The sequence below is a fragment of the Leishmania donovani genome, chromosome 15, assembly GCF_000227135.1.
Source record: "Leishmania donovani BPK282A1 complete genome, chromosome 15".
Taxonomy (NCBI): Eukaryota; Euglenozoa; class Kinetoplastea; order Trypanosomatida; family Trypanosomatidae; genus Leishmania; species Leishmania donovani.
The window spans coordinates 590,917-618,357 of NC_018242.1; the positions used below are offsets into that span (position 1 = coordinate 590,917).

At 54.0% G+C, this 27,441-nt stretch overlaps 11 protein-coding genes across 12 annotated transcripts in view; 1 reads left to right on the forward strand and 10 right to left on the reverse strand.

Annotated features, from left to right (window-relative positions):
* Nucleotides 1-770, reverse strand: part of LDBPK_151540 (cAMP specific phosphodiesterase, putative) — a gene marked incomplete at both ends in the record, with an annotated part of 2,823 nt that extends 2,053 nt beyond the window's left edge. For both annotated transcript variants that reach the window (XM_024473455.1, XM_003859629.1), the window contains one exon: nucleotides 1-770. This exon is cut by the window's left edge and continues 2,053 nt beyond it. In XM_024473455.1, coding sequence (XP_024329227.1) covers nucleotides 1-770 — 770 coding nt within the window.
* A 1,283-nt stretch (nucleotides 771-2,053) lies between these two features.
* Nucleotides 2,054-4,054, reverse strand: LDBPK_151560 (hypothetical protein, conserved; the record flags this gene model as incomplete). The annotated part of the gene is made up of 1 exon (XM_003859631.1): nucleotides 2,054-4,054. One exon carries the CDS (start codon nucleotides 4,052-4,054, stop codon nucleotides 2,054-2,056), a length of 2,001 nt encoding a protein of 666 aa, XP_003859679.1.
* A 748-nt stretch (nucleotides 4,055-4,802) lies between these two features.
* Nucleotides 4,803-5,681, reverse strand: LDBPK_151570 (hypothetical protein, conserved; the record flags this gene model as incomplete). The annotated part of the gene is made up of 1 exon (XM_003859632.1): nucleotides 4,803-5,681. The coding sequence occupies one exon, from the start codon at nucleotides 5,679-5,681 to the stop codon at nucleotides 4,803-4,805; it is 879 nt and encodes a 292-aa protein (XP_003859680.1).
* Nucleotides 5,682-6,427: 746 nt separating this feature from the next.
* Nucleotides 6,428-7,024, reverse strand: LDBPK_151580 (hypothetical protein, conserved; the record flags this gene model as incomplete). Its single annotated transcript, XM_003859633.1, has 1 exon — nucleotides 6,428-7,024. The coding sequence occupies one exon, from the start codon at nucleotides 7,022-7,024 to the stop codon at nucleotides 6,428-6,430; it is 597 nt and encodes a 198-aa protein (XP_003859681.1).
* A 1,069-nt stretch (nucleotides 7,025-8,093) lies between these two features.
* LDBPK_151590 (hypothetical protein, conserved) lies at nucleotides 8,094-8,423 on the reverse strand (the record flags this gene model as incomplete). Its single annotated transcript, XM_003859634.1, has 1 exon — nucleotides 8,094-8,423. The coding sequence occupies one exon, from the start codon at nucleotides 8,421-8,423 to the stop codon at nucleotides 8,094-8,096; it is 330 nt and encodes a 109-aa protein (XP_003859682.1).
* Nucleotides 8,424-8,882: 459 nt separating this feature from the next.
* Nucleotides 8,883-9,941, reverse strand: LDBPK_151600 (presenilin-like aspartic peptidase, putative; the record flags this gene model as incomplete). The annotated part of the gene is made up of 1 exon (XM_003859635.1): nucleotides 8,883-9,941. The coding sequence occupies one exon, from the start codon at nucleotides 9,939-9,941 to the stop codon at nucleotides 8,883-8,885; it is 1,059 nt and encodes a 352-aa protein (XP_003859683.1).
* Nucleotides 9,942-10,574: 633 nt separating this feature from the next.
* LDBPK_151610 (hypothetical protein, conserved) lies at nucleotides 10,575-11,825 on the reverse strand (the record flags this gene model as incomplete). Its single annotated transcript, XM_003859636.1, has 1 exon — nucleotides 10,575-11,825. The coding sequence occupies one exon, from the start codon at nucleotides 11,823-11,825 to the stop codon at nucleotides 10,575-10,577; it is 1,251 nt and encodes a 416-aa protein (XP_003859684.1).
* A 657-nt stretch (nucleotides 11,826-12,482) lies between these two features.
* On the reverse strand, nucleotides 12,483-13,151 carry LDBPK_151620 (hypothetical protein, conserved; the record flags this gene model as incomplete). The annotated part of the gene is made up of 1 exon (XM_003859637.1): nucleotides 12,483-13,151. The coding sequence occupies one exon, from the start codon at nucleotides 13,149-13,151 to the stop codon at nucleotides 12,483-12,485; it is 669 nt and encodes a 222-aa protein (XP_003859685.1).
* A 576-nt stretch (nucleotides 13,152-13,727) lies between these two features.
* Nucleotides 13,728-14,888, reverse strand: LDBPK_151630 (protein kinase, putative; the record flags this gene model as incomplete). Its single annotated transcript, XM_003859638.1, has 1 exon — nucleotides 13,728-14,888. The coding sequence occupies one exon, from the start codon at nucleotides 14,886-14,888 to the stop codon at nucleotides 13,728-13,730; it is 1,161 nt and encodes a 386-aa protein (XP_003859686.1).
* Nucleotides 14,889-15,764: 876 nt separating this feature from the next.
* Nucleotides 15,765-19,535, reverse strand: LDBPK_151640 (condensin subunit 1, putative; the record flags this gene model as incomplete). The annotated part of the gene is made up of 1 exon (XM_003859639.1): nucleotides 15,765-19,535. The coding sequence occupies one exon, from the start codon at nucleotides 19,533-19,535 to the stop codon at nucleotides 15,765-15,767; it is 3,771 nt and encodes a 1,256-aa protein (XP_003859687.1).
* Nucleotides 19,536-24,001: 4,466 nt separating this feature from the next.
* LDBPK_151650 (hypothetical protein, conserved) lies at nucleotides 24,002-25,633 on the forward strand (the record flags this gene model as incomplete). The annotated part of the gene is made up of 1 exon (XM_003859640.1): nucleotides 24,002-25,633. The coding sequence occupies one exon, from the start codon at nucleotides 24,002-24,004 to the stop codon at nucleotides 25,631-25,633; it is 1,632 nt and encodes a 543-aa protein (XP_003859688.1).
* Nucleotides 25,634-27,441: the final 1,808 nt, after the last annotated feature.

Consider the following 27,441-nt stretch of genomic DNA (forward strand, 5'->3'; position numbering starts at 1 on the left):
ATGATGGACTGCACCAGCACCGACTCCTCCAACGTGTCTCGAGCAAGCCGTGTCGCCATGCTCACCATGGCTTCAATCTTATTTGCTTCGCTCTTTCTGATGGAGATGTTGATGCTGTTGCGGACGGCAACGGTGACGCTCCGGAGCAGAAGCTGAGCATAGGTAGCCTTGTCTCTTGGGATGCAGCCACTCGGCGCCTCCACGCATCCAACGAGCTCGGACCGAAACCAGAGGGGGATGTATAGGGTGCTGGCAATTGTCAGCATGTTGTGCGCTTGCGCGCACTTGCCCAAGGGCGTGACGTCGTCGATAAGGGCGGCAACGCCGTTAACGGGGTCCCATAGGAGATTGTCGTTTGTGATCACCATGTAGGTGCGGACATTACGCGAGCAAGTGACAGCTGAAATGCGCTCATTAATCGCCGCGAACAGCACTGTTGGGTCCTTGGTGTTGTCGCAGCACTCCTCCACAAACGCGACAATGTCGTCGTGTGGGTTGTGTGGCATGTCGGTTGCATCGTCGAGGATGTTGAGGAGGTCATTCGTGGTCTGGTGCGGTGAACCCGCGCTATTCGCAGCCGGCCCTTGCGCGGTATCAGGGAGTTCAGTGCGCAGGGCCTGAATCGCCTTCAGCTCCGTGGAGGAGAAGGATGTACCAGTCCGACGGTAGCGCGCCAGAATCGACTGGCAGAGCGCAACTGCCTCACATAAGTGACTGGAGCCGGCTACGCCGCAATAGGGCGCAGCGGGGGAAAAGACTGCTGAATACATCGCTGCACGGCGTCACTGCCAGTTGATAAAAAATCGAAGACAGCGGCCGATACGAACTGAAAAAAAAAAACAACAAAAAAAGAACAAACGAACAAAAAAGAGGTCGTGCGGCGTTTGCGTGTATTGGGCTCGCTTGTATGTGTGTGTGTGTGTGTGTGTGTGTCACCATGGAGAGCGGCGACAGGAGCAACAGAGCGGAAGAGACAATGATGGGTCCCGTGCGCGGCCGTGCACACATGCGAGCTTGTGTCCCCAAAATGTTCCAGTGCAGCTGCACCTCAGGCCGCTTTTTGAAGAACCTCAAATGCCGGTCAAGTTTCTTGGGTGTCGTTGGTGGCTTCCCTTTGATGATGGTCAGTGTGCGCACGTGGAGCTGGAGAGGAGAGAGGCATACTGACCGCGTTGCGTAGTTGGTAGTCGAGAAAGGCAGCAAGAAGTGGTGCAGAACAGGAGATCCGTAATGATACATGATGGCGAGGCATACAGAGAGAGAAAGAAACGGCAACGGAAGAGGAGAACGCGCAGCGTTCATTTACGGAGAAGATCGAGCCGTGGCGTTCAGCTTAGGCGGCTATCCTCCAAGCACCACACACCCGCTCTTCGCGCATTCAGTAGCAGATCTTTCACCTCAGCCCTTTGCCCCCCCTTTCCCCTTCGCTTGATGGCACCATACTGGCACGTGATCTCCCCGCGTTTCGCCAGCCGCGCCAACGGCGCACCGTTGTAGCCGACAATCGCTCTGGCGTGTTTCGACAACGAGTCACGCGAACGCACCCGCGGCACAATGGTTAAGGTATGTGCAGAAAACAGCGTGGGCGGAACACCTCGTACCACAGCTGAGACAGCAGACCTGCTGTCTCGATTGTGCCTCCTGTGCCTTTTTTAAGATGACACCGCAGACCTATTCGGCTGTCCTCATGTGCGCGACGCGCTTAGACGTTCGCATGTACGTATGTAAGTCTGCGTTGCTTCCCGGTATCGATGACGCTTCGCCCTTCCTTTGTCTATGTAAAGCATTTGCTTGGGCGTCACTTGCCCTCATGAGCAGATGAGTGTGCGCGCGTCCACCCCTCACACACTCTCCCCTCCATCTGTCCTTTTTCCCCCGCTTCCTTGTCTTGCCATTGTCCATGCCAGCTCAAATCTGCCGCGATTATCATGCCACCGCTGGACAGATACGAGGTAGTGGAGACGACATTCACGCATGGTCGATGGGGAGCAGGGGAAAGGCAGCTGGGAGAGGAGAGGAAAGGGCGGCCTCTAGTGTTTTCTCTATATGTTGTTCAGCCCGCATGAAGATGTGGGTCAAGCCGCTCCCCGCGTTCTGCAACACGCACGCAACTCGGTGACTCCAACAAACTCGCCAGCTGAGCGCGTATGTTGTCGGCAAGGCTCACCTTGCGCCGCGCAGGAGTAAAGGAGGAAGATGGGGAGGTGCGCACCGGCCGCGGTACCTTTCTACACATGGGGGTGTGCGCCACAATCACCTTCTGCGACCGTGCCGTCGCAGGGAGCATCGACTCGGGTGCAAGGAGGTGACTGCGAGCTGCACGACGCCCGGCAGACTTACGCTTCTGCTTCACTGGCGCCGTGGGCACTGTTACTTGCGCGTTCGTGACACCAGCGAACTTGTCGGCAGCCTCGAGCCCGACGTCGTCCCCTTCACCTTCCGCCATGAAATCCTCGGCGAAGAAGTCTCCTCCCTCGTCTGTGGCGCTTGTCGCCTGTGAGGTGGAGGTACCCCTCTTTAGCGCCTTCTTGGTAGCGGCCGTGGCTACCTTTCGGGCAGCGCTGACCTTGACGCTGGCTCGGCAGGGGGCGGGCACACCCTTCGTTTTAGTGCGGGAAACGCCGGCAGCTCGCTTGGTGACCAGCTGAAGCTTCACTGCCGGCGGGGCGTTTCTATCAGGAGACGCCACCGGTGTGGCCTTTGTCGCAGGCGCCTTGGTGACAATCGGCAGCGTCCGCTTCCGTTGCGGCTCTAGCATTGCTGGCAGCTTCTTCAAAGGCACTGGAGCTGGCAGTGGACTCTTCTTTCGAAACGGCGCGGGCGCCGCATTCAACTTGAGCTCCGGCATGGCGGCACTGAGCTGTGGATCAGCCTTGGCCTTCAGCCTCTCCACACGCACCTGCCTGCTGCTCAACGTCTCCGCCGTTAGCATGTGCGCCACGTTGTACACCGCGAGCTGCTTGTTTTTCTCCTTTGTGCGCAACATGGCGGCCCGGTTAAGGACATCGTCGTACACGGAATGGCCACAGCGTGTCTCGGCGAGTAGGGTTGCGACGCTGACGTCGTCCAAGCTGCTGTCGATACCGTACGCTTCGGGGGGCACCGTAACAGACTGAGGTAAGCGCTTCGCAATAAACAAACCGCAATCAGAGCTACGCAGCTTTTCAAGTCGCTCGAGGCTGCGGCGAGCTCTGAAGTAGATGCCGTCACGCGACCGATCCGTGCTGATGAGGGAGCGAAAGAGTTCATCCTGCACTGCGTTGCTGCCGAGGTCCACCTCGATGCCGCGAAACAACGCGAACAACCGTATGATTTCGAAGCGCTTCCGGTCGAAACTAGCGCACCGGTCGGCGCAGAACATTTCGAAGAAGGGCGCCTCGGCATCCGAGATGGGGGCAAACAAGTTCCGAAGCTCTGGGGAGAGGGAGCTATAGCGCTTCATGACGTACTCCTCCCCCGACACGGTGACGTTAGAAACGGAAAGCACCTTCGTTATTGCCGTAAAGGCGCTCTTGCGCGTTGGTGCAACGGAGCGCTGCATCTCTGTGAAAGAGCTGAAGAGCAGCATGTTGGGACTGATAAAGCACTTGAAAGCGGACGTCACACTTTCGTTGGATCGCTCTTTGCTCGTACAGAAGGCCTTCACATTCAGCTTTTCCATCAGTCGGCTGTTGTCGCGGTGACTCATCGCGTGCATTGTCGACTTCGCCATGAGCGCGGTGAAAGCCTCGTTGCCGGCTTTCAGAAGAACCTTATCCCTGCAAAAGAGTTTCATGAGCAAATTGAACGTGTTGTTCTTTTTTTCTGGGTCTCTGGTAACGAGTGCGGCGCGCTGCAGTGCCCGCGTATTGTACATCACACGCTGACCCAACGGCAGCTTCCCCCACAGCTTTGCCATGATTCGCATGTTTTCACGGCCTCCCTTGAACGATTTGGCCTTCAGCACTTTCCTCTCTTGTTGCATGTCCTGTGTGAAGAGATTGAAACCCGTCATCTTGGTACGCGCTGCGCACTGCGGCTGCGTCGCAGAGGAGATGCGGAAGTGGCGCATCATGGTAGCGGCAAAAGCGGACCCGACGTCTGCGCAGAGATCCGCGTCTATTCTATGTGATGCCTGTGGTGGTAGTGCGTGCGAGCCTCTAAAAAAGAAATGCAGAGAGCAAAGCGAGCGAGTGAGCACACACAAACACACACGCTCACCCTTTCCTTCCCCAGTGCAGGAAGGGTGCGGAGGGATGTCAAACGATGAGTCCACTGTGTGCGCAGCGGTCCATGTGAGCGGGAGTCACACATGAGAGTGGCAGAGACTGCAGAGAGTTGAAAAGCGACAACATGAGCAGCCAACACAAGATAGGCACACGTATGAAGTACCACAAAGCGCCCGAGCTATCCTGCAACATAAGCGTACCTTCGAAAGGAAGGAAAAGCGAGAGGGGGTGGCCAGACGTGCGATGTCGTCCATCGCACATCCCCTGTTCATAGATCGGTATCTTTTTCGCTTTTATGCCTCAGCAGTGGTAGTGTGAGAGTGAGGGGGGGGAGAACTTTGCGTATCGATGGGAAGCTTCTGTACCAGCCTGAAAACGCACTCGGCCGATAGCCATCGAAAGCCAGCCTCCACCACTTGGAACGCAACGCTTTAAGCACCCTTCGCGTCGTCGTCGTCGCGGGTGTTTTCTCCTTTTCCCTTAATGCGTTTTGGGGTTCGTTACGAGACTGCGGCTCATGGAATAAAGCATTTCAGTTGTGTGAGCTTGCAGCCTTTCTCTGCATGCTCTGCACGTCCGCGATCTGTGAAGACGCTACTGCGAGTCCAATCCCAGACACCGCAGCAACGAAAAATGTGTCCTGTACCACAGCCGCCCCCCCAGCGTAGACCTCTCCAGGATGAGTTCGCGGCATTGAAAGGAGCGGCGAAGGCTGTCGCTCGCTGCAAAGCTCGGGAACCACTTTAGGCTAATGTTGTACTCCGTCATCTCATTCCGCTGCACCTGGCATGACTCAAACACCTTCCAGTGAAAGAAGCGGCTGTTGATCACAAGCGCCGTCACCTCCACGTTGTCGCTCGTGCGGTGCCGCCAGCTGGAGCCTTCGAAGAGATGCGAGCATAACGTCGTCAGGAGCACCGACGACATCGTATCTGAGATGTAGCGCCAGAGCCAGTCGCGCACCGAGGCTCCGTGGGGAGCCGGGGAGGGAGAGGAGGAGGACCCTCGTGGCAGCGGCGGCGGCACGCCACTGAATGCAGTGCTCATCGGTGCCGCTTCGTAAAACCGGGCAGGGGTGTGCAGCACTCGAGCGATACGACCCACCTCCGTGTCCACAGTGCAGATAGAGTTCCAGTACTCCAGCGCCGGCGCACGAGTGGCTCGCCGCAGTTCCCAGTCATAAAAGACAAGACCCAAGTACATCGAGAACCAGAAGCGAGACAACAGCGTGCGACCGGCTCGGTTGCGCAGCACATAGCCACCCGTGAAGCCGAGAAGAAAGCCGGTGTCTGCATATCGGTGATTCATGTCGTCCAGGCAGTCGCACGTCAGCCTCCAATCGACGTTGCCCACCGGGATGGAGAGAAACCGACGCGCTCGGTCGACGATGTAGAGAAGCCGAAAAAAGTCACGTTCTCTATCCTGCTCCAGTTGCGAGGCGGCCTCGCTCAGTGAGTTGGGCGAGACGCGCATGGTCGAGAAAAAAGGGGGAAAAGATGCAACGGGAAAAGAACGCCACAACACAAGGAACGGCCGATGCGCACCCCCCCTCTGTTGCGACACTGGCTGGTGCCGATCCCGTTGTCTCTGCTCCGCTGCCCGGTGTGAAGGGCGCCCGCAGGAAAGGCAATGCGCCCAATTAGAAATGCCTCGGCGCCACTCAGGACACCAACAACGGTGACTTATGCGGAAGGGAAAGGAGAACAGAACGGCGAAGCGCAGTGGAACGCAGGCGTGTGAGAAGTGAACGACAGGAGGAGTAGAAAGAAGGCGTACAACAGAGGCAGGCGGGGAAAAGTAATGATACGGGGGATCGCCATCACAATGCACCCGCACAAGAGCGCCACAGCAACGCACACGCCGCTGTGAACGCTCTGGGGGAGCGTTCAGTCATGGAAAAGCTGTATACTGCACAGCACTCTTGTGCAGCGCGCAATAGAGCTGCTAGCAACTCGTCCTCCAGGTCCAATGGGCTGAGCTGTGCGTCAACATTTCTTCTTACCACACCGATTCTCTATGGCACAACATGATCAGCAGAAACACCCACCTCCCTCGTCCCTCCCTGCCCCTCAGCACTTGCGGCACCTCTCTGCTGGAAGAAGGTGGCGGTGCACGGAAAGGAACAATACCACTCGTGCGTGGAAGTGGGGGGAGGGGTGACATCTCTGAGTGCGAAACGGCGAAACAGAGACAAAAAAAAAGCCAGCACTCACCCACGGTCAGTGCCCCACCAGCGCGACGATGCCCTGCTGAATGAGAGGCTCAGCTTCCTCGAAGCTCAGGAAAAGCTGATCGCCGGTGTTGATGATAATGGTCTTGCCGCTGACAGAGGACCGAAACTCGTAGTGGCAGCGACCGCGGACCTCGAGCTGGCGTACTGACGGAGGTCTCCACAAGTATGCGCGCAGATCTAGTGGGACGTCGAAGGAGGTCATATACTCCACCATGGTGCCTTGGTAGTCGGACAAGTACTTGGCTTCCGCTGCGGACAGGGAGCCCTCCAGCAAATTGTCTCGCACGCTCCACCACGCCTTGGCAACTTGCTTTTGTCTCCATAAAAGGTACGTGAGGAGGCAGCGCTTGTCTCGCAAACATTTGGAGCGGTAGTAATTCACGGAACTCACGTAGTACGGCTGCGTCATATCAGCGTACGGGTTTGTGGCGATAGATTGAATGCATGCATAAGACTCGTTTATCTTCTCCACCACCGACCTAACTTTTTGCTCGTCAAGCGTGCCCATCGACCCGCCACTCACGATGACGGCGCGCAGCTCGCTAAGAAGCTCCGCTGATGCATCCTGTTTTTTGGAGCCCATCTGCGACTAGCTGTTGCAACGCGAGCGCCCCTCGCCCTACTTCATGCACCGTACGTCTGAACCTGCTTCAAGCAAAGGAAAAATCGATAGAGAGAATGAGCGGAGAGCTAGATAAGAAAAGAAGGGGGAGGAGAGTGCCACCCCCCTGCTCTTGCGGGAGAAGATGCAGAGGGAGGCGATGAGATATGTTTGGGTGAGGGCAACGAATCCGCATCAGATCGATTCGCACGTCTGCGGCACACTGCAAAGCACTCGTTCCCTAACTAAACACATATGCAAGGTGCTCCTCAGAAATGGGGTCTTGAAGAAGACTAGCGGCATTCAGAGCTATGAGTGTTATCATGAACCGAGATCCTTATCGTACTCGGCGACACACCTGCAAGGCGGCACTCAACGCCCCGGCGATCGATGATCTCGCGTGCACCTCTGGTGACACCGTCATCTTCAATCGTAACCCTGCTCGTGTGTGCATTGGGGAGGGGGGGGGAGGCGGCAGGAGGCGGCGGGAGGCGACCTAAACGCCACTTGCACGGACACATGCACACACATGTCCAGGCACATATTCTCAGGCAGGGGTGGTATGCTGTAGATAGTCGCAGATTCGATATCTTCATCACGCCTCATCAGAGTGAAGAACGAAGAAAGAAATGGCATTTGCTGTTGTTCTCGGAAGACAAAGAGAAATAGAATAAGGGCGTCCGTCGCTGCATGAGCATGGGGTGAAAGGAGCTAGCAACTGCCGTCGCCGGTGCGCGTGCGGAACGAATTCATCACGGAAAAAATGAGTAACCGATAAAAATTGAGAGGAGAGAAGCGAGTAGAAGCGTCTCATAGGAGTTCAATCGTTTTTTTTTGTATGTGAGTGTTTCAGACGGCAACTGAATGCTACCCTTTTCATTTACTTGCCTTCGAGTTGGTTTGTGAGGGACAATGCAGAACGCTAAAACAACAGTTACCGCCCCCCCACACACACACCTACGTAACAGCACGGCCTGGTACTCAAGCACTTCTGTTCCTGCCATCAGCACCACAAACGTTTCTTTTTTTTTCTTGCAATTTTTTTTCGTCATCAACGCACAGACTTCGGCTTGCCCTGGTGGCTGGGTGTCTCGTTGTGCTTCTTTGTGCCAGGACGCTCGTGATGCGAATCCTCGTACTCCATCGCGAGCGCTTCCGCCCTGTCGTGCGGAGGGACGATGTCGCTCTTCTCGTCATAGTGCTTCGGTGGCATCTTCGGTATATCACACAAAACAAATGAGTGTGATAAGTTATTTGAAAGTAGAAAGCTGGAAAGAAAGAAAGAATGGCTATAGATAATCGGACGAGGACTTGTGGCAAGAGGAGTCGGTACGCACACATATAGATAGAGCGTGTAAAAGCGGTAGAAGATAGAAGACATCAATGGAAGGAGAAGCACACAATGGATAGATTATCGCACGACGAGAGGATGCAGAGTCGGAAATCGTGTCCGTGTGTCACATTTGACTGGGATAAAAGAAGCCGAAGGAGTAAGTGAGAATACAACGCCCATAATAGTGATGCCTGCGAGGCCCGTAGGCACGAGCAACGGAGTACTCATCCGAGAGAGCAGCATCCGCTTCGCCGCACCGTGGCAAGGGCAAAAATGCCGCGTCAGCACAGCACGTTTGCCACGATACGTCTCCCTCTTCCTCGCTTCCTGAAAGTCCATAATGGATCGTCTCGTGCTAGTCGTGGAGGTCGGTGAAGTTGTGTGCGATGCTTTCCCTAGCGGAGTGCATGACGGCAGCCAAGGAAAATCAAGCACACCCGTACACGCACGCACGGCGAGTACGCAGTGGAGAGCAAGCCAAAAAAGAGAGGAGGCAACACGGGTGAATTACAGCACCAACAGGTGATGACTCGTGAAGGAGCTCAGCGACTCCACAATTAGCCTGCAGAGCACAAAGACGACAGTAGAGAGAAAAATGGAGCACGGCAGAGCTGGCAGCGCGCGCAGCGAGTTGCGGAAAAGCAGCAAGGACAGCAGCGTGCCCAGCATACCCGCCAGGATGCTCACCATACAGAAACTCCACGACACAAAGCCAGAAAATGAGGCACGGCCAACAAGAAGGCTGTAAAAGATAAAGTCGCCAAGGCCCAGCTTGAATGGAGTGGCGTGCTGCACCGTCCACATGAAGGACTCGGCTGCCGTTGCCGGCACACGCGCCGAGCTCGCTGTTGCAGGCTGCGTAATCGGAACAATGCTGTGTGCACTGCTGTAGACGAATCCGGGTATCGGCTCGTCGCGTTCCTGAGCTATCTTGATTAGCCGATGCAGTGGCCCCTGCTGCCAGAGAACTGCAAGAATGTCGTACGTGGCGATGCAGATCAGCAACGACCACGTCGACCATTCCGGCAGCGCCGTCAGCGACCACGCAGTCAAGATGGAGGCGATGACCAAATACACCTGCGTCACAGTAGGGTGAGAGTAGTAAAAGAGGGCGATGAGGCCCACCACGCCGAAGTTCCACACAAAGATGCCCATCGAAATGACGTTGTAAGGGATTTGGAAATATGTGCAGAACAAGTCCAGCCAAATCCACAGCAGCATAAAAAACATTGACACTGCCGAAAACGCCAGCCAGCCATACAATACAAACTGGAGATGGAAGTGATAGAGCAGCACAGTTGCAAAAGTTGCGGCCACGACGCACCCAACGACGATCAGGGCCGCCACCAGTGAGTACACAAACTTCTCGCCCGCAGTGGCCGCGTCATTCTCGTTTACCACCACCGGCAGAGGCGGCACCTGGCTGTTCACGTAGATAGGCGAGAGGCATGAGAGGCTCCACACCACGGCCAACATGGTGGCAGTCACAGGTACGACAAGCGACACAAACCGGATACCCACGCCACGTGAGAGGTGTGCGTCGTCTAAGAGAGGCCTGCTCGACATGTTTGCAACACTACGATGCGCAGAACAGAAGACAAGTACGGGCGGCTTTAACCGGCAAGCAGCAAACCATATTTCACACCGGTGGAGCGTGGAGTCGCATTGAGCGCTTCCTAAACTGCACACAGGCAGGGAACAGGAGGACAAGAGTCAGTGTTTACACATTTGTGTATGTGGATGTGCGTGGAGGGTGAGAACAGCAAGGAGTTAGAGGTAAACGGAGAGCGAGAAGGAAACGGAAAGAGGGTGACGTAGACGAAGAAGCCGAACAAAGAGAAATACATATAAGGCGCCCGCACGCACATGCACACAGTGTGACTTTTCTTCTCTCGCTTTGGAAGTCAGGAATTTCCGTGCCGAGCCCCGGCGCACACCAACGCAATGGGCGCGCGCACCGATAGACATCACCAAGACTGATGGAAGCATCCGTATACACACCCGATGGAAAGCCGCAACTTTTCAATCTGCCGAGTGGTATTAAGATGACAACACACAGCCGCGCGTACTTCGCAGTCGCTGGCAGGAGTTCATTGTGAAGCTATTGTCTGCGCATTTCTTGGTTGGATTGAGTTCCTTAGCATCCTGTCGCTTTCCAAGTGCACAAGAACTACTTTTAGTGTGTTGTGAAGAGAGCGACTACGTCTCAGCAGATTCAACGACAGTAGACTCGGCTTTAGTGAAGCAACACCCGTCGAGCTGCGGCGAGGCCGCCGCCACGCTTTCCATGTGCTTGCGCCGCTTGTTGGAGACGTGACGCTTTTGTGCTGGATCAAACCCCTCGGCAGGCGAGTCGAACAGTGCCCACGTCGGTGTAGGCAACAAGTAGTCTTCCGGTACCATATCCGCAGCTCGTGAGGGGTCTTGAACGATGGTGTCAAACTTGTCATAATCGATCCAGCTGTGCACTCGGCCATCGATGACAAACCGCTGATGCGCCAGCAAGATGCAGCCGGAGTGCTCGTGGACGCTGGCCACCGTGTATTGCGTTCCGTCGCCAATCGCGCTGCAGAGCTGCTGGGCAAAGGCCTTCATTTTGTCCCATGAGGGAACGTTCTTGATGCGAAGAATGGTGTTGTGATTGCCGGAAAAAGCCGGCGTGAGGCGCTTGACCTCGATGAAGTGCGGCTGCCCTCGATCAAACAACTCTTTGTACTCGGGGAGGTTCTCCGGCTCCATGTTGAATCCTTCAATCATGGTGAGCCGAAACACGGTGCGGTGCTTCTTCTCTCGCATATTGTTCACGCTCTCGTTGAAGCGTTCCCAGTAATCTGAAAGCACAGGGCGGTCAAGAATCTTCATTGTTTTCTGGTTCGGAGCATCTACGCTCAGGTACAGCTGCGTTACCGGAGCCAGATTGCGGATGGCATCCGGAAACTGACCATTGTTGACAAGAAAGGAGGATATCGATTTGGCGTGCAACAAGTCAAGAAACTCGTTCACGTACGGGTACATGATCGGCTCGCCGACAAGGGACAGAGCGCAGTGGCGCGGAGCCAATGCCTCCTCGAGAGCTTCATCCGTTACGCCGGGCATCCCACGCACACCGTTGATCAGGGCTTGATGACTCGATATCATACCTTCCACGACATCCTTTGGTGGGTCGACCATCCACTTCCACTCTGCTGCCGTCGGATTTGAGTTGAGGCGCCAGCAAAAGACACAGTTGTTCGCGCATGCCATGCTCGGAGTCGCCTCCATGCACCGATGTGACTTGATGCCGTACATAGTCCACTTGTAGCATCCACCACGCCCCCTCATCATCGACTTTTGCCAGCGGCAAAGCTTCACCGCACTGTGCGTGCCGACAAGGGAGTACATCTTGCCCAAAGCCTCCCGACGCTTCTCGGAGAGCATTGGCCGACATCCAGTGGTCGAGCCTTTCTTCATTTTTGATCCCGAGAACGTAGGGCAGATGCGATGAGGACACAAGGAATCAAGGAGTGGGCGGTGACAGCAACGCTGGCTGCGCTATGCGCGTGTACGCTCGTGAATGCAAGTGCGAGAAGAAATGGCATGGTGAACGAAAAGGGCAAAAAAAAAGAACGGCAAGGGAGTAGCACAGCGAGAGACCCGTCGTCAAGAACGCACTGTTGAAAAAACTGCAACAGAGGCGTCGGCGTCAACAAAAGGCCTGGGTGAGAAAAAACGCGAGGAAGATGACGGGGTGCTGCAAGCCTTTCACTCCGTTTGCCGGAAAAGAGGTGGCGGCTGAAAACAAGGCCGCGCCCTTTCATTACTCACACCTTAGTACTCGGGGCAAGCAAGCATGGTGTACGCAAAAGGGTGGCAACGACGTGTGCCGTTCTTGTGTCAGCGCAGCCTTCGAGTTCGAGACGGGTAGTGTTCTATCAAGGGGTGGTACTTTTATGCGCACGCGCCACACTGATACAGAGGGAGAGGTAAGGGAGTGGGCGTAGAACGGCTAGCGAAGCAGCTGGCGCTTCAACACGTTGAGTCTATAGAGAACCTGTATATCTAAGCAAGCTGTAGCACGCAGCGGCAGCACGGTGACGAAGGCGGCAGCCACTTTCTTACCTTCAGCCCTCACAAAGAGTGAAGCAGGTGAACAACGCGCACCGAGTTTGGCCGCTGAAGCGCGGCGTTCTGCGGTCGTTTGGGCGGAAGCTTCACGATTGGGGCGCTGAGCTGAGTAGAGGCCGCCCATCTCGAGCGATGGGCCTGGAAGCTCTCAGGGGTGCATTTGGGGTGCTCTAGCAAGTACGCGCGGCACGCAGTCGCCCGCTCCTCGGGTGACAAACTTTGCAGATACGAAGAGTCACATCGCCCTCTTGCTGATGCGCCACCTCTGCTCATTCCTACAGCGCCGCGTGACTTTGAAACCGCAGGATGCGGAACGCTCCAGCTCAGCGCAAGTTGCACCTCTGTGAGACCTGTAGAAGGGTCGACGGCTTGCGCGCCGTAGGAGGCTCTGGCTGACCCCATGCAGGATGGTTTTGAACCTTGGTCAACCTGAATGTAGTTGCTACGGGTCGCATCCAGCGCCAACGGGGCTGTCCCGTGCCAGAAGGGGAGAAAGTCCGACGTCCCTGCGAGTGAGCGCGCCTTCGCCCGCTTCGCTTGCTCGACAGATCTCAGCGTCTTCTTGGTCTCGAACGGTGCCGGATTCCCGCGGAAGTCGAGTTTGCTTCGCTCATTCAACCATTGCAGCTTGGCTAGCGTTCTTTCTTGTGCCTCCCTTTCGTCTGGGTTCATCGCGCAAGGCAGCAAAGAGGCAGAGAAATTGAGATGTCTGCGGCGGAGTCGCGGAAAAAGAGTGGAAGAGAAGGAAGATTCTGCTGGTTGAGTAGCCGCTACAACTTGCTGGTATCCGATCAGCAAAACGCACAGGCGCGCAGGGACACAAAAGCGATTTTTCCGGGGCAAGGCAAGGATGGCAGCGACGACAATAAAAACTGAAAATAGGAGGGGAGGCAGTTCGCACTTACGAAGAGTTCCTGTGCTTGGCGGGGGGGGGGGTACGAAGAAGCATTGCCTCCCTTTTATTCCCTGCACTTGTGCACCAAGCAGGCTGACAAAGCAAACTCACTAGATTTGAATTCGCGAAGTCCGGCGTTGCAGGAGAAAGGGATGATGCAGCACCTGGTCAAAGCATTGGGTCGAATTTCTGCAGCATTCGCTCAGCCATAGTCTCACATCCTTTTACCTTCCTTCAGCTAGAAGACACGTACAGCGCAGAAGAACTTCAGATACGATCTCGGGAGCCTGGATGGTAATCGCGCCCCAACTGAAATGGCAAAAGCAAAGAAGAAAGCAGCACATTCAAGTGGGCTACAATGTAGACACACCGTTCAATGTCCCAGCACAAGCCGTGCACACGCGCTGGGGCGCCTTCCACCGAGATTCCGGAATAATCCGGAGGTCTCGGATACAGGAGTTGCACGTGATTCGGCCGCAGTTGTGGCAGAACTGCTTGCTCCGCAAGATTCCAAACGGCCGCTGGCACGCCATGCACGCCGAGATGCTCGCCTCGTCCACCCACGGTGTCTCCCGCAGCCAAAAATCGGCCACGTCTTGGTTCGCAACAGTGGAGAGATTGACAGATGCCAGAAACGGGTGACGCTTGATCTCCTTCATACCGATACGCGCCTTTGGGTCCTTCACCAGTAGCTTGCGAATCAGGTCTTTCGCGTCTGGGTCCATGTCCTCAGGAAACTCTGGCTCCTTTTCAAGGATGGTTTTGATGAGCAAGTACTGCGTGGACGCGTCAAAAGGGCGCTGGCCCACGAGCATCAAGTACAGTACGCAGCCGCAGCCCCAGTAGTCAGACGCGCAGCACGTATAACTGCTTTCCAACAGCTCGGGAGACATGTAATAGGTGGTTCCACAGAAGGTCTGGGCCCGACCGCTGCCAGTCTCCTCGCCTGTCGCCTTGTCATCCGCAGACTGGCACACAACGGCCGTTCCAAAATCGATGAGGCGGAGATGCTTGTCAGCGCTGAGCATTATGTTTTCCGGCTTGATGTCGCGGTGTATCACCGTCAGCGGCTTCATGGCCGGTCCACTTGGGCCAGAGTTGCTCTTCTTTTCGCCGTGGTGGAGGTAGAAGACGGCTGAGAACAATTCGGCAATTGCGTGGCGTGCAGCCTCGAGAGGTATGTGTCCCCACCTTTCAATATGCTTTAGCAGCTCCCCTCCTTCGCAAAGCTCTGTAACGTACAGCAAATCCTCCGTCGTCTGCATTGAGGCATGGAACTTGACGATGTTGGGGTGCTCACACATGAGCAGCATTCTCGTTTCTCGCCGAGCCACCTCAGCCATTCGAGTGCGTTCTTCATCCGTTGGGGCGTCAAGAATGGACCTCTTTGAGATAAATTTCACCGCATACCGGACGTTTGTCGGCTTATACAAGCCAACGACCACTTTGCTGAACGCCCCAGTGCCCAGGGGCGGACCGAACTCGAAGTCCGCCGCTGCCATCTTGGTCGGCATCTTGTCGCTCCGTGCATCCCTCTTTTTTTTACCACTAGCACGGTCGACTGCGTCTCGAGAGAAAAACGAGACTCAACGAGGACATGCGGGGGTGTTGCTCCTGAAATCTCGGTAGAGTGGGTCAGAGCTTTGTTTTGTTTTGTCCTCCCTTCTTTGCGGAGCGTGGGCCTCGAAAATGTTCTCCCAGTGTGCGTGCCGCAGTCGACGAAGTGAGGCGTTCTCCGAAGACGCGGCAAGATTGATAAAAAAATCAAAACAGGAAAAACAGAGGGGGAGGGGAGGGGATGCATTGCTGCTCACTTCTTCCGGAGGAGGGAGGGGGGCATCGGTGTGCCCAAGACGACCGCTGTGGACGATCTCTCCGAAGAGCTAAGTCATGATGGGAAACAGAATGCCGGCAGCGACGGTCAGGCTGTAGAATTCACCCTCTCATACGCGCTACATTGCAAGTGCAAATTCAACGCGGAAACCTCAAGGCGCCAGCGAGGTTTCAGCCCTGCACCACTTGTCTCCTTCTGTTCCGGAACGCGTTCTGTCTCGTTCAGCTGCGCTGCTTTCGCTTGCAGACACAGAATAGAAAAATAGAGAAAAAAGGAGCGCGCTTATCTACTCTATTGCCATCTGTGGCAGCGACCGTGCAAATCGCGCACTCCGCCATAACAAAAAGAAGGCATCATGATACACGGATCAAACAAAGCAAACAACACCTCTATCTCTGCCAAGTTTCGAATTCTATGGTCGCTTCTTCTCTGTCGAGCGGCACAACTGCAGAACCACGACCTGAAACTCACGCTGTAGCATCCAGGCCGCCAACTCCAGGTGATAGGTATACAGTGAACAGATGCTATCCCTTCGGCGGCGCATCCGGTGAGGACCTCACTCCACAGGCGCTTCCTGCGCAACCGCGACGGACGTCTTCTCCTCGCCGTCAGCCTCCGCGCACGAGTCCATCTGCATCCTTGCCTCCCACTCCTCAACGGCTGCGCGATCACGGCGCTCCGGTCCACCGCGGCCCTGCTTCTTCGCCTTTGTTGCAATGAGCTTGAAGTACTCATACACGTCAGCGCAACGTAGCCAGTGCCTGTATTGTTGGTAGCACGACTCGGAAGTCAGCCGCTTGATTGTCCGCTCCGTCGTGTAGTTGAGCTCGCTGAGGCAGAACGCGATGTTCCGTGCAACGGCGAGTTTCTTCTTGCTGCGTTCTGAAAAAGACTCAAAGCGCTGGCACAGACGGTCGATCAGTGAATCCGTCGGCTTGTCCCCTTCCACGCGCTCCAACAAGGTGCGCATCGCCAGTTGGAACTTGTCAAACGGCATGGCATTGCTCAGCTGCGTCGCCAGCGGCGGGATCAAATTGCCAATCTTCTCCTTCTCTTTCATCGCCAAGTTCTGCACAAAGGTAACGGCGTTGTTCGCGATCGTTTCGTCCGGGTCTGCAACGAGCTTCACGATGGTGTACAGGTGGTCGCGGATACGCAGCATCTCTCCCAGAACGAGGTGAGAGCATACCTGGATCGTCACGGCGCGAACGCGGACGTCCTCATCGACCAGCAGCTTGAAGAAGCCCGTGGTGGGAACGCTCAGATACGGGCCCAGCAGATTGGGGTGCACGCACACGAGGTCACCGAGAGCAATCACAACGTTCACTTTCGTGACCCACGACTCGCGCTTGTCGGCGACGATAGCAAAAAGGAGGCTGAGGTGCTCAGAGCAGAAGCCCTCGTTTACGATCATGTACTGGCAAAGGGCAAGGACGGCGCACACGCGCTCGAACGGCTTGTCCGCGTAAACCGAGGACTTTTTTCGGCATGTGGCGACGATCATATCGGCAAAGCGAGACCAAACAGAGCCGGGTGAAATGATTGCCTGCTTCCGCTTTTGCGCCAGCTCCTGAATCTCGTGCCTCCGCAGCTCGTGCGAGCCAAGCCCCAGCTCCTTGTGCATCGAGTCTGTTTGGTCCCTCACCTTTGGTGAGACCTCAGCGACGCCCTTCGTGGGATCTTCCAGAGCTTTCAGCTGCGCTTTCTCTGCCGCCTCCACCGCCACCAGCTGCTTCAGTGCCGTGTGTCCGAGTAAGAAAAGGCACTGTGCCTTCCGGTTCGGTTGCGTTTCTAGATTCTCGCACGACCCGTAGTACTCAAGAATGTAGTTGTACACCGTGACAGGAACCTCGCACAGGGTGTGTATGACGTTGACGCCAGCTTCCGCAAGGATCATCCACGACGCCATCCCTTCCGTGCGGCGGCAGAGGTGATTGACCACGTGTCGGAGCACCGGATGCCGCCGGACATCCTCATCGGCCGGAATCGGGCGAAACTGAGGGTCCAGCGCCTCGCTTTGAAGAGCAGCGAAGACGTACGACAGCAGTACGTTGTCCTTGTGACTGTCGGAGCAAAGAAACGCGACTATGCTGTCCTTGCGCGCGCGCAGGTCCTTCCAGACGTACTTACTCAACAGACTGTATATGCGCATGGCAATGCGCCGGTCACCGTCGGTGGCGTCGGCGTCGATCGAGCCCTCTGCGATGCTCCACATTGCCTCTACAAACTGCGCCGAGAGGTGTCGCGCCAAAGCGGGGTTGGCTTTCATGAGCCCGAAAATGCGATCCACTGCACTCACCTCACCCTCGGAGGCGCAACGGAGGAGACTGATCAGCTTCTGCGCACTGGCCGCGACGCGGGTCCCTGACGAGGCCGCGACGCGGTTAAACGCGTTAAAGACGACCTCTGCAAAAGCATCACGGACGGCAAACTGGATCTTTATCTCGCCCTCGAACACCATGACAAGAACCTTCAAAAACGCCCGCTCCCCCCCTTGGACACGGTACTCAGAGCAGACAACAATGAGCTTGATCGACTCAATTACGTCCCGCTCAGTCTTGCTATCCAGCAAAACACACGCATACTGCAGTGCTTGCTTGATCAGCTCGACAAAACAGAGCGTGTTCTGGTAAAATACAATCCTGTTGATGACGACCGTCTGCTTGTCGGACATCACAGCGTCCTCCTCTCGCGATACGTACGCCCCCTCTACCTCCACCGCTCTAGGCGCCTCCTCCTCATTCACATCGAGAGGATCGCCTAGCACCTCCATCGCCGGCTGAAACTGCGCTCTGGTGTTCTCGATTTCTTTCTCCATCGCGGACGTGTCGCCAAAGCACACAATTCCGTCCCTGAGAGCCTCCTCCAACTTGCTCTTGACAAGCGCGCTGTTCAGAACGTTGCCAAACCAGTTTTTGCGCAGCACGCTCGAAATCACAGTCATGGCAGCGTCGCGGACAAGATAATTGCGGTCCTCAAGCCGACCAACGAGCGCAGCCATCACCGCCAAGTGGTACCTCTTTGGCACCGCCCGACTCTCCACTAAGCGCTCCCAGGTATGCAAGACGTGGTTACGCACAAACGCGTTCACATCCATGACACGAAAAAGAAGCTCCTTCAGGTACGAGTTTCTTACGGCATCATCGTTGGCGTTTCGCGCGTGTCCGGTATAGCGCTGAAGCACCATTTCCGCGATACACGTCACTACCGCCTTCCGGATATCGTAATTCTCACTCTGCAGGGCTGGAATAACAAGGTCAGCCATCTTCACCACAACAGTCACGCTCTGCTTCGCCACTTCTCCAAAGAAGCACGCAACGTTCTTCGCAGCGGCAGAATCGTTGGCCGCCTCGTAGAGGGCAGCTCGAGACATCGTTTCAAAGATAGCGCGCAACAGCTCATCACCAAATCCGACGCTCGTCTCGCTTTGCTCAATGTCAGAAACAAGTTTTGAGAGAAACACGGAAGCGCTTTCCGACTTGAGCGAGAGCTCCACCAAAGGAGTCACGAGTTCTGTCGAGTTTGCTACGCTCTTTTTCGAGAGAATGCAGTTGCTTGCGCGCGCAAAGAGAAGCGCCAGGGCGCCACCAACTGACTGAGCATCGCCACCGATATTTTGCTTCAATGTGACCATGTGAAGGCACATTTTTAGAACAAGATTCAACGTTGAATCCTCCAAATGACACTCGGGCCACAGCTGCATTACGTCCGGTGAGCAAAGCTCGACAAGTGCAGTGAGCACCAGCTCCCTGCCGTCCATGTCGACACCGCTTCCATCATCACCAAAGCTGCCATCTATGTCGCGACGCGACCGTTTCCGGTGAGACTGCTGCTGCGAAAGTCCGCTAGGACTCTCATCGTCGTCCGGTGGCGCTACAGACAGAAGTACGTTGCAGGCAAGGAAAGCATACATCTTGAGAGTAGAGCGCAGGCATACTTCCAATGCACCGTTTTGCGCGCTTCCCGGTCGCTGCTTCTTCAGAAATGCCACTGCCACTTGGAGTAGTTTCTTCAAGCGCTCGCCGACCTCATGGCATATTTTGTGCCGTGCAACCCGCGTGACAACAGTCGACTGTCCGGACTTCTCTCGAATCGCTCTTACGTACGAGTAGAGCGGAAAGAAAAGGTCCTGCTTCGTGAACAGGGCGGTGGGTGATTTTTCGTGGTGCAGTGCATCAAACAACCGTGTCAGGTCATCAAGTTGCTGACGCTCAGGAACGTCGAACTCGCACACACCCTCGACATGGTAGCAATCCGCTCCAATCTTTTTCGCATCCTCCAAATCGGCGATGTGATTCGGAATGAAAAACTCTAAAACACCCGACATTTTCGTTCCTCTCTTTGGTAGAACGCACTTTTCACAATTCAAAGCAGAGAAACAAAGGGCTTTGTGAAAGAAAAGTCCTACCGCTGCGGAGCTGCAAGCACTTTAAGAGCTGCAATAGACCTCGTTTCTCCCGCTGTGATAATAGGTTTAAGGGGCTAGAACTACTTTGTCAACTGCCCTTCCTCATACATTCTGAGGCCTCCGAGATTCCTTTTCCTTGAACCTCGGCAATACAATATCATCAAAAGCAGCAACGGAGCAACGAGGCAAAAGAGCAAAGAGAATTACGTACTATTCACGAGTCATTTATCTCCACAAATTCACACACTCCGTGCGTGGAGTGAGAGCCCCCAAAAACTTCTGCAGACGAATCACCATGAGAGCAGTCCATTTGAGTCTGTCCACAACAGAAGCTCCGCCACGGCCCACCAGCAGGCACAGAAATCCGATATCGAAGTCGATACGCAGTTGAGCACTAAAGCCCTAAGAGGGTTCATGCTTCTTTCCTTCAATACCGTCTACAGAGTCGATGCAAAAAAAAAAAAGCGCACTTCAGCATAGCTTTCTTTTATTTCTTTTTTTGAAACAGAGATATCCCTCTTCAAAGAGCTGCTTCGCATGGTAGAGAGGCACCTCGACATCCGTGCAAAGACCTAATAAGTTCTTCGCAGCAGCCCCAGGCGAAGGCAACAGCACATCGCACAACCCTTGTCACTACAAACAAATCGGTATTACCAAGGACCCACTCACTTCTACTCGCTATGCAACCATGCCAGCAAGAATCACAGTATTTTCTCTCCCATCGCTTCAAGGATGGTTTCAAAGACGATAATACGCTCCTTTTCCCTCTCCACCGTATCCTTCAATCACGAAAAAGCCATCGACTAAATACCTGCAAACACATTCATCCTACCGAGGCTGATCCACGGCTAAACCGTTGTCTAGAACATGTCGTCCTGCGGCAGAATAAGCCATTCCATTATCGGGCTTTTTGTGCACTTTATCTTTTTTTTCCCGATGCGAGCTGCACAATTGGTACCAGACGAAACTGAGCGGACACCACGCATCCACAAAAGCGAATCGCGTTCATGGGCCTGCGCGAGGGCGGAAACGATGGCTCCTGTCATATCGCTAGCAGAGAGTGATTTACAGACAATGCAAAGAAAAACAAAAGAATTCAAGACAATGCTTGAACGCAAAAAGAGCGCTAAGAAGGACACAATGTTCTCGGCTTCCTCCAGAAACTGATCGAAAAAAAAAAAGCAACCACTTTATTGCAAAGCGCACACGCCGACCTCTTGTAACTTTAGAGCCTTCCGTTCGGCACGAAAACATGCTCCGGTGTGGAAAGCACCGCATTTTCTTGGGACATCTGAATCCCGGATCAAATTTTACAACGGCCGAGAGCAATGCACACACGAACACAAAGATAAGGATTCGATTTGTTCGACTTCAGTGTCGCCGACTAAATCACCCACAACACACAGCTCACTCGCCACCATGCCAAACGAGAAAAAAAAACATATATAGAACCTCTACAGTGAACACAATATCTGAAGAAAGAAAGGCACTTTGAAAAGAGAAAAAAAAATACTGTCCACCAAGCACCCAAGCAAACAAGACGATTGCTTTACAGCTCCACACGGTGACCGTTATCGCTGTGCTCAATTTTTCTTTAATGTACTGTTTGACGCACTGGAACTTCTCGACAAAGAAACCGTTAACTGTGAAGCAGGCAAACGCCAGCAGATGCCACTCACCAGGAAACCAAATCTACAAGGCTCACGTCGCCATGGCCATTATCCTTCTCGACTTCCGATAATCTGTATGAGCACAGATCGCCTGCAACGTTGTCGCTACATCCATTTATGTCGGCGATTACTGACGCGTTTGCAGCAAAGTCCGCTGTCGCAGCTTTTGCAAATATGCAACAACATCAGCGGAGACTTGGAAAAGCATCCAGCACAACGAAACACACACCGGCGACACGCCGTAGGTAACGGCGAGCGAGTTCACACCCATTATGCATAAAAACAGGGGACGACACCACTATACCATCTGCGCGGAAAATTTTGAAGGACTCCATGTTGGCCATCGGCAGCTTCAGGAACACACAAATTGTCGTTGCTCTTGCACCTTGCACAACAACCTAAGCGAGGCTGTCGGCTTAGCCACGTACTCGCACACTGTTCCCAACACCTTGATATCGTCTTCATGCTTGCCACCAAGCAGCAGATAGGTACCATTGTCATGCAGCACAGGCGTCAACGCAGTCGCAGTAGGACACAGTATATCCGATTCGCTGAACTCATGGGCGCGCCGAATACTCTCCGCCTCAGCACTTGTCCCGACGGTGATGGCAAAGCGACGCCGACCACGGCTCTCATTGTGCTTCAGTTCAGAAAAGATGAAGACGTACGGCCACATTCCTTTCATAGACTAATAGCCGTGAATGGCTGGAGTCACCTCTTCGAAAAGGGAGACAATCCAGTCTCCAGCAGCATCGCAGCTGTGTGAACCAAACAAGATAACGTCCGATTCCACACAAGCACTCACTTGTGTCGCATTCACCACTGCAGCGATGCACGAAAAACCGAGATGGTAGTTCTGAAAGTTGCGCATCTCATCGAGCTTGTTGCAGATATCGTCAGAAATCTTGTCAGCAACCTTATTCTACGCCTTGACGAACGAGAGGTGTCACACATTTGTGCATCCATCACTGGCATACTTGGGTGGTGCTTGAAGGCACCGTTGACGAAGTCCATATGACTCTACACGCGGTCGATTTCGCGGCAGCCATTTATAAAAACACCGACGACATCTCCGAGTAACAAAGTATACGTGGACGTAAAGCTGCAAAAAGAACAGACATTTGCTCCACCTTTTCCGTCCATTTTGTTGTTGATGTCCACTCGCTGGAGTGAAGCACATACGATTCATCTCTGAATATATGAATACATATATATATATATATATATATAGCAGAAATGCACCTAGCAGTGCCCCACTAGGGATAATAATGAGCACGGCAGGTGAATAGGTGCCACCGCCAGCGACCGCAACACAGAAAAAGATAATGTCCGAGCATCATAGATGCGGAAATAGCGGACTACTACTGCATTCCATTCAAGAATGCCTGCTAAACAACGACGAATACGAAACAATGCAATAAACCATCGATCGTCAAAAAAACAAACCTGATAAACATCACAGCAGCTCATTCAGCCACGAGACAAAAAAAATCGATGTCACAAAATATGCCCCACAAAAGTAATTTTCTGCATCAGAAAAAGGAACAAACTATTCACAGTGCAGGGGAAATATTTCCTGCAATTGTTGAGCAAAGATATTTCTCTGATATGCAGTGCCGTCCTCTAGGCTTAACTGCTCAATGCACATTAATCACAACCTGTATGCGGAGCCGAACAAAGCAGGAGCACCCTTAATCTTTACCGCTGATAACGAGAGGCAGTTTCTTGCAGTTGAGAGAATGCAACGAAGCCATATGTTGCCCCGTGCAGCAAAAAAAAAAGGATCAAGCGCACAAGTTTCGATTTGCATGATTTCGCTTCGCTGCCTCGCTGTCCCGCGCCCACACACAGTGAACGAGAACTAACAGGTGGGGCCCTTAACGTTTTAGCGACAGCTGCGTAGTGGCTCTCCCACTCCTCCGTAAATTGACTAGATCACATAGTCGAAGGGCGGTGACGCACCCTCACCAACAGCATCCTCATCTGCCGCGCATCCAATCACTTGTGACTGCCACCAACATGTTATCCCACTGCTGCGCTACCCAGAGGGCATTGCAGAGGGGGGAGGGGGGGTATGCGGCACATTCGACACCACAACCATCCAAAAAGTTAACCCTGATAACTGAAGCCCGTCAAACAGCTGGCTGCTTGCCCAGAAAGTTAGCATGGTTTCTCCTGGAGAGCGCTTTCACAATCCTGCGAAATACCTCGACCGTACCGACGAACATTCATCTGCTTGACGAAGGGGGAGACCAACCCTAAAGCAGTCAATTCGGCACCGAAAAATGTTAGCCTGCGCTCGCGTCCTGCGCTGCCTCATCGTCGAAAACCTGAGATAGCACCGCTGCATCGGCTTGGCGTCTTCAAACTACATCACATACACGCCGCACAGCACTAGGTGTGCGGCACAACCTCCCACGTTGTACCGCGACGAAACCTTAACCACTTCATCTCTTGCAAATTTGGACGCCACCTTTCGTGAGCCGCCTTTGCGTCGCTCAACATCGCCTGCTGCCATCATTTGCCTTTAATGCTAGCATGGCACAGTCGTTGCCCCATTCACTTTCTATGATGTCAGGTTTTCGCTTTCCTATTTTCTTTAGCTTTCTAAAACAGGTCTCGACCTTTAACCACACACTCGATACCACCCAGAAATACCTTATTCAACAAAGGCACGAGGGTCTTGCAGGAGAGGTTAAACAGGGAGCTACAACGATGCCTCCAAAGCGAAAACTCCCACGTCGTGGGAGGGCCTTGGAGGGTGAGCTCAACCTGGATGCTGTGTCCAACGAACGAATCGATGCGGTAACGGCAGAGCCGCTCGATCCTGTCAAATTTATCGAAGTTCTTAGCCCGGATAAAACACTGCGACTGTTTTACAACACAAGCACACTGATTCGCATTGCTGTCGACAATGGCGGCTTTATGCAGCCACCACACTTTCGGGAACCCATGTCCAACGCTCTCCGAAAGCGAATTGAAGATATCGAAGGCAAGACGTTTCACTTTGAGTCACGTAACACTGTCATTCGAGGCGATGAGGCCGGGGATGATGGCGAAATTGAAGTTGTGCATCGCCACGTCTACTTTGACCAGATTATGGACGAGTTCTACTTACTCAATCCCGCAGAAGTCTATGTATGCCCAATGTGTTACGAGCACTACTTGAATACTCGATTTCTGCCTGCTCGGATAGAGGAAGGGCGTCACGTGAGGCACCTCCACAGCGGTCGACCCGTCGTCGACCCTCTGGATGTTCTTTCGCACATGCACGGCGAAGATCCCAGCACTGGCGATGCAGACAATGGTGCACCGATTGTCCTTGATACAGTCTGGGACAATGTACTCATTCACATTGTCTTCCGCAGGGCCGCACAGTGGAAAACACATATGGAGTCTCACCATTGGGTGCGCGGCGTCAGCGCTGGAGACTATCGGCTGCGCGACGTGCTTTGCACATACTACAACGACTACAATCAGTGGAATGAAGAAAAGCACGAGGAGGAGGTGAGACTGTACGGTAGCGCGCGAAAGAAAGCCGCTTTAACTCTACAGCGCTATTGGCACATAAATGCCAGCTACAATCGGCTGCGGTACAACCGAGTGGTTGCCGCGGCCGAGTTGGCGGAAGGCCATGCGGAGGCAGTCACAGAGAGCGCGTTTCCAAACGAGACGATTGCCCACCACTTGAACCCCGAAATCGAAGATGAAGATGACTTCATCGACGACGACACTGACGCAGATGACTACGTGCCTCCGTACTCGCCTGAGCACGAGGAGTTTAGCGATGAGGAGGATTTCACAGACTCGTCAGAGGGAGAACCGCGTCAACATTTCCGAAAGCGCAATCGCGAGCGCTCGGCAGAATCAGAGATTGTCTCATCCCACTCAAGCTCCTCTAGCACCACAACATCTTCCACCGACTCAGATTACGTTGCCGAGGTTGAGAAGCAACGAGCGCTATTCAAGCGAGGGCTTCTTGCTGAAAGGGACTGCTATTTTTCCCGCCTCTCTGCAGAAGACAGGCGTTTTTTCGAGAAAAGCCAACGCTCGAATGTGGCGCCAAGCCAGCTCTATGATCCTTGCATGCACCTGAAAAACACACCTTCATCCACATTGGACGACAATATTGACTGGGAGAACATCGGCGAGGCACTACCCATCACGAACTGCGTGAAGCTTAAAAAGGAAATGTCCGCTAGTCGTCCCCACGTAGCTGCAGATCTAGAGCCGATCAAATCAAAAATACTTCTCGACGAGGATGATGCGTCTCCGCTTTCCGTTGCTCAACCACAACTCACACCCAGCAGGCCGTCGCCGCGTCTGCTGTTGGATGACGGTGAGTAGCGGCTGACGGCGGTGATCACTTCACAAAAGCGCTGGTGCTGCGAAGCTCCCACTCCTTTTTCTTTATTCATCTGCGTAGCATGAATTCATCCCAGAGTGAGTTTACTGATGGGCTTTGCCTTGACGCAGACTAGGGTGGTAGCGCCGCTGGCTTCAGCTTCTTTGCATCTGCTGGAACTGCCACCAGTTGCGCCCACTCTTGTCGACGCACTTTGCGCTCCCCTACGTCTCAAAATGATGATGCTATTGCTTGCTTTTTTTCTTTGCGATTAACGTGAAGGACTCTGGCGGAAGGGTGTACTTGTCATCGTTCCAGCTGATATTCGAAAGCGAAAAAGGAGCGCATAAGAGACAGTACGCTTTTCTTTCTTCCTGTTCTTGTCACAGAAGCACAGCTACGCCTTCGACAAGGTTCTTTACTTGATCCAAAGCCGTGGAGACAATCTCCGTTGGGCTAGGTCCTCATCCCAAGACGACGACAATCTCTGCACCTTCCTCGGCTGCCATATTCGACACCTCTCTCCGTTTCGCGATACCTCATGACGAACTACTTTTTCATGTGCACAATGCCATCTTTCATTCATCTCCTTCGCTGCTTTTGTTGTTTCCTTCCTCTTCGTAACGAAAACGTATCGAAAGCTGTCGCTGCACGACCGTAGCACAGAGCCCCCCGAACATGCGCACTTATAACTACACATTTTGTGCGCACGGAGACTCTTTCTGGACTCTAGATCTTCGTCTGCAAGCTCCAGCTACTCTGCTCACGTCCTTTGTTACACTCCAGCCAATACGGATAACCCACGACGCGAGAAACGACGTATGCTGTATTCCTCTAGTGGTACTGTACAACTGTAGCAAACGATTCATTCCGTACAAGCGTGAATGCTACTTCATCATGGACCGAAGAAAACGTAAGCGCGCTCTGCGTACAGTCACCACCCCCATGTAATCTTTCATTTACCACCCGCTCCTTTGGGTGCACAGGAGCTCCAAGGTTAGCTGTAGCACCTGATGCCAGGCAGGATGCTTGTCCCGGTGTAAGTAGGGTGTAGCTTGTCAGCTGTGTCACTAATGTACTTAATCATTGCGACATGCCTCTTGTGAAGCGAATGTCTAGCGGCGGCTAGAGTGATGAGGACGCCTGTGTTGGTGAAGGACACAGTTTTTATCACACAGACTGTACCTTATTCCATGGTGCCAAGTTTTCACTAGTACACATGCACTACTGTGTACGCCGCTTTGACAACCCTCTGTTCTCTCCTATTATTGCGACCCTTGTGCTCATCCGGAAGCTTCAACCGCCGCCACACTGTCTTCCCATGCTCGAGAGGCTGCCGAGGTAGCTCTCTCATGTAGGCTGCTAGTGTTCCACTGAAGAGCGAAATCGCGGTTCCACAATGCATTGGGCTACTTGCCACGCGGTCGAACACCGCTCGCCGTTGGTGTGCTGCACTGCGCATGGCTGCTGTGGAGCACTGTGACAGACAACGCAACGACAGCAGCACCGGGTTAGGCTTGTGTGTGCTTGTACGCGTTGCCCCTGACGGGACTGACCATTAGCAGAAACACCCACTACACCACCCCGATACTTGCTCTCCATCTTGTGGCTGTGTAGCCGACTGCTTGCCTTGCTCGTATTGAAAGCTCTCTGCCCTCTGACATGCAGTGTGGTGGAGGGTTAGGGTTAGGGTTAGGGTTAGGGTTTTTCTCTCCACTGATTCCTTGCACCGCGACACCCTCTCCAACAGGACGGGGGCGTGACGGTGTACTGGTGTACTGGTTAGGGTTAGGGTTAGGGTTAGGGTTAG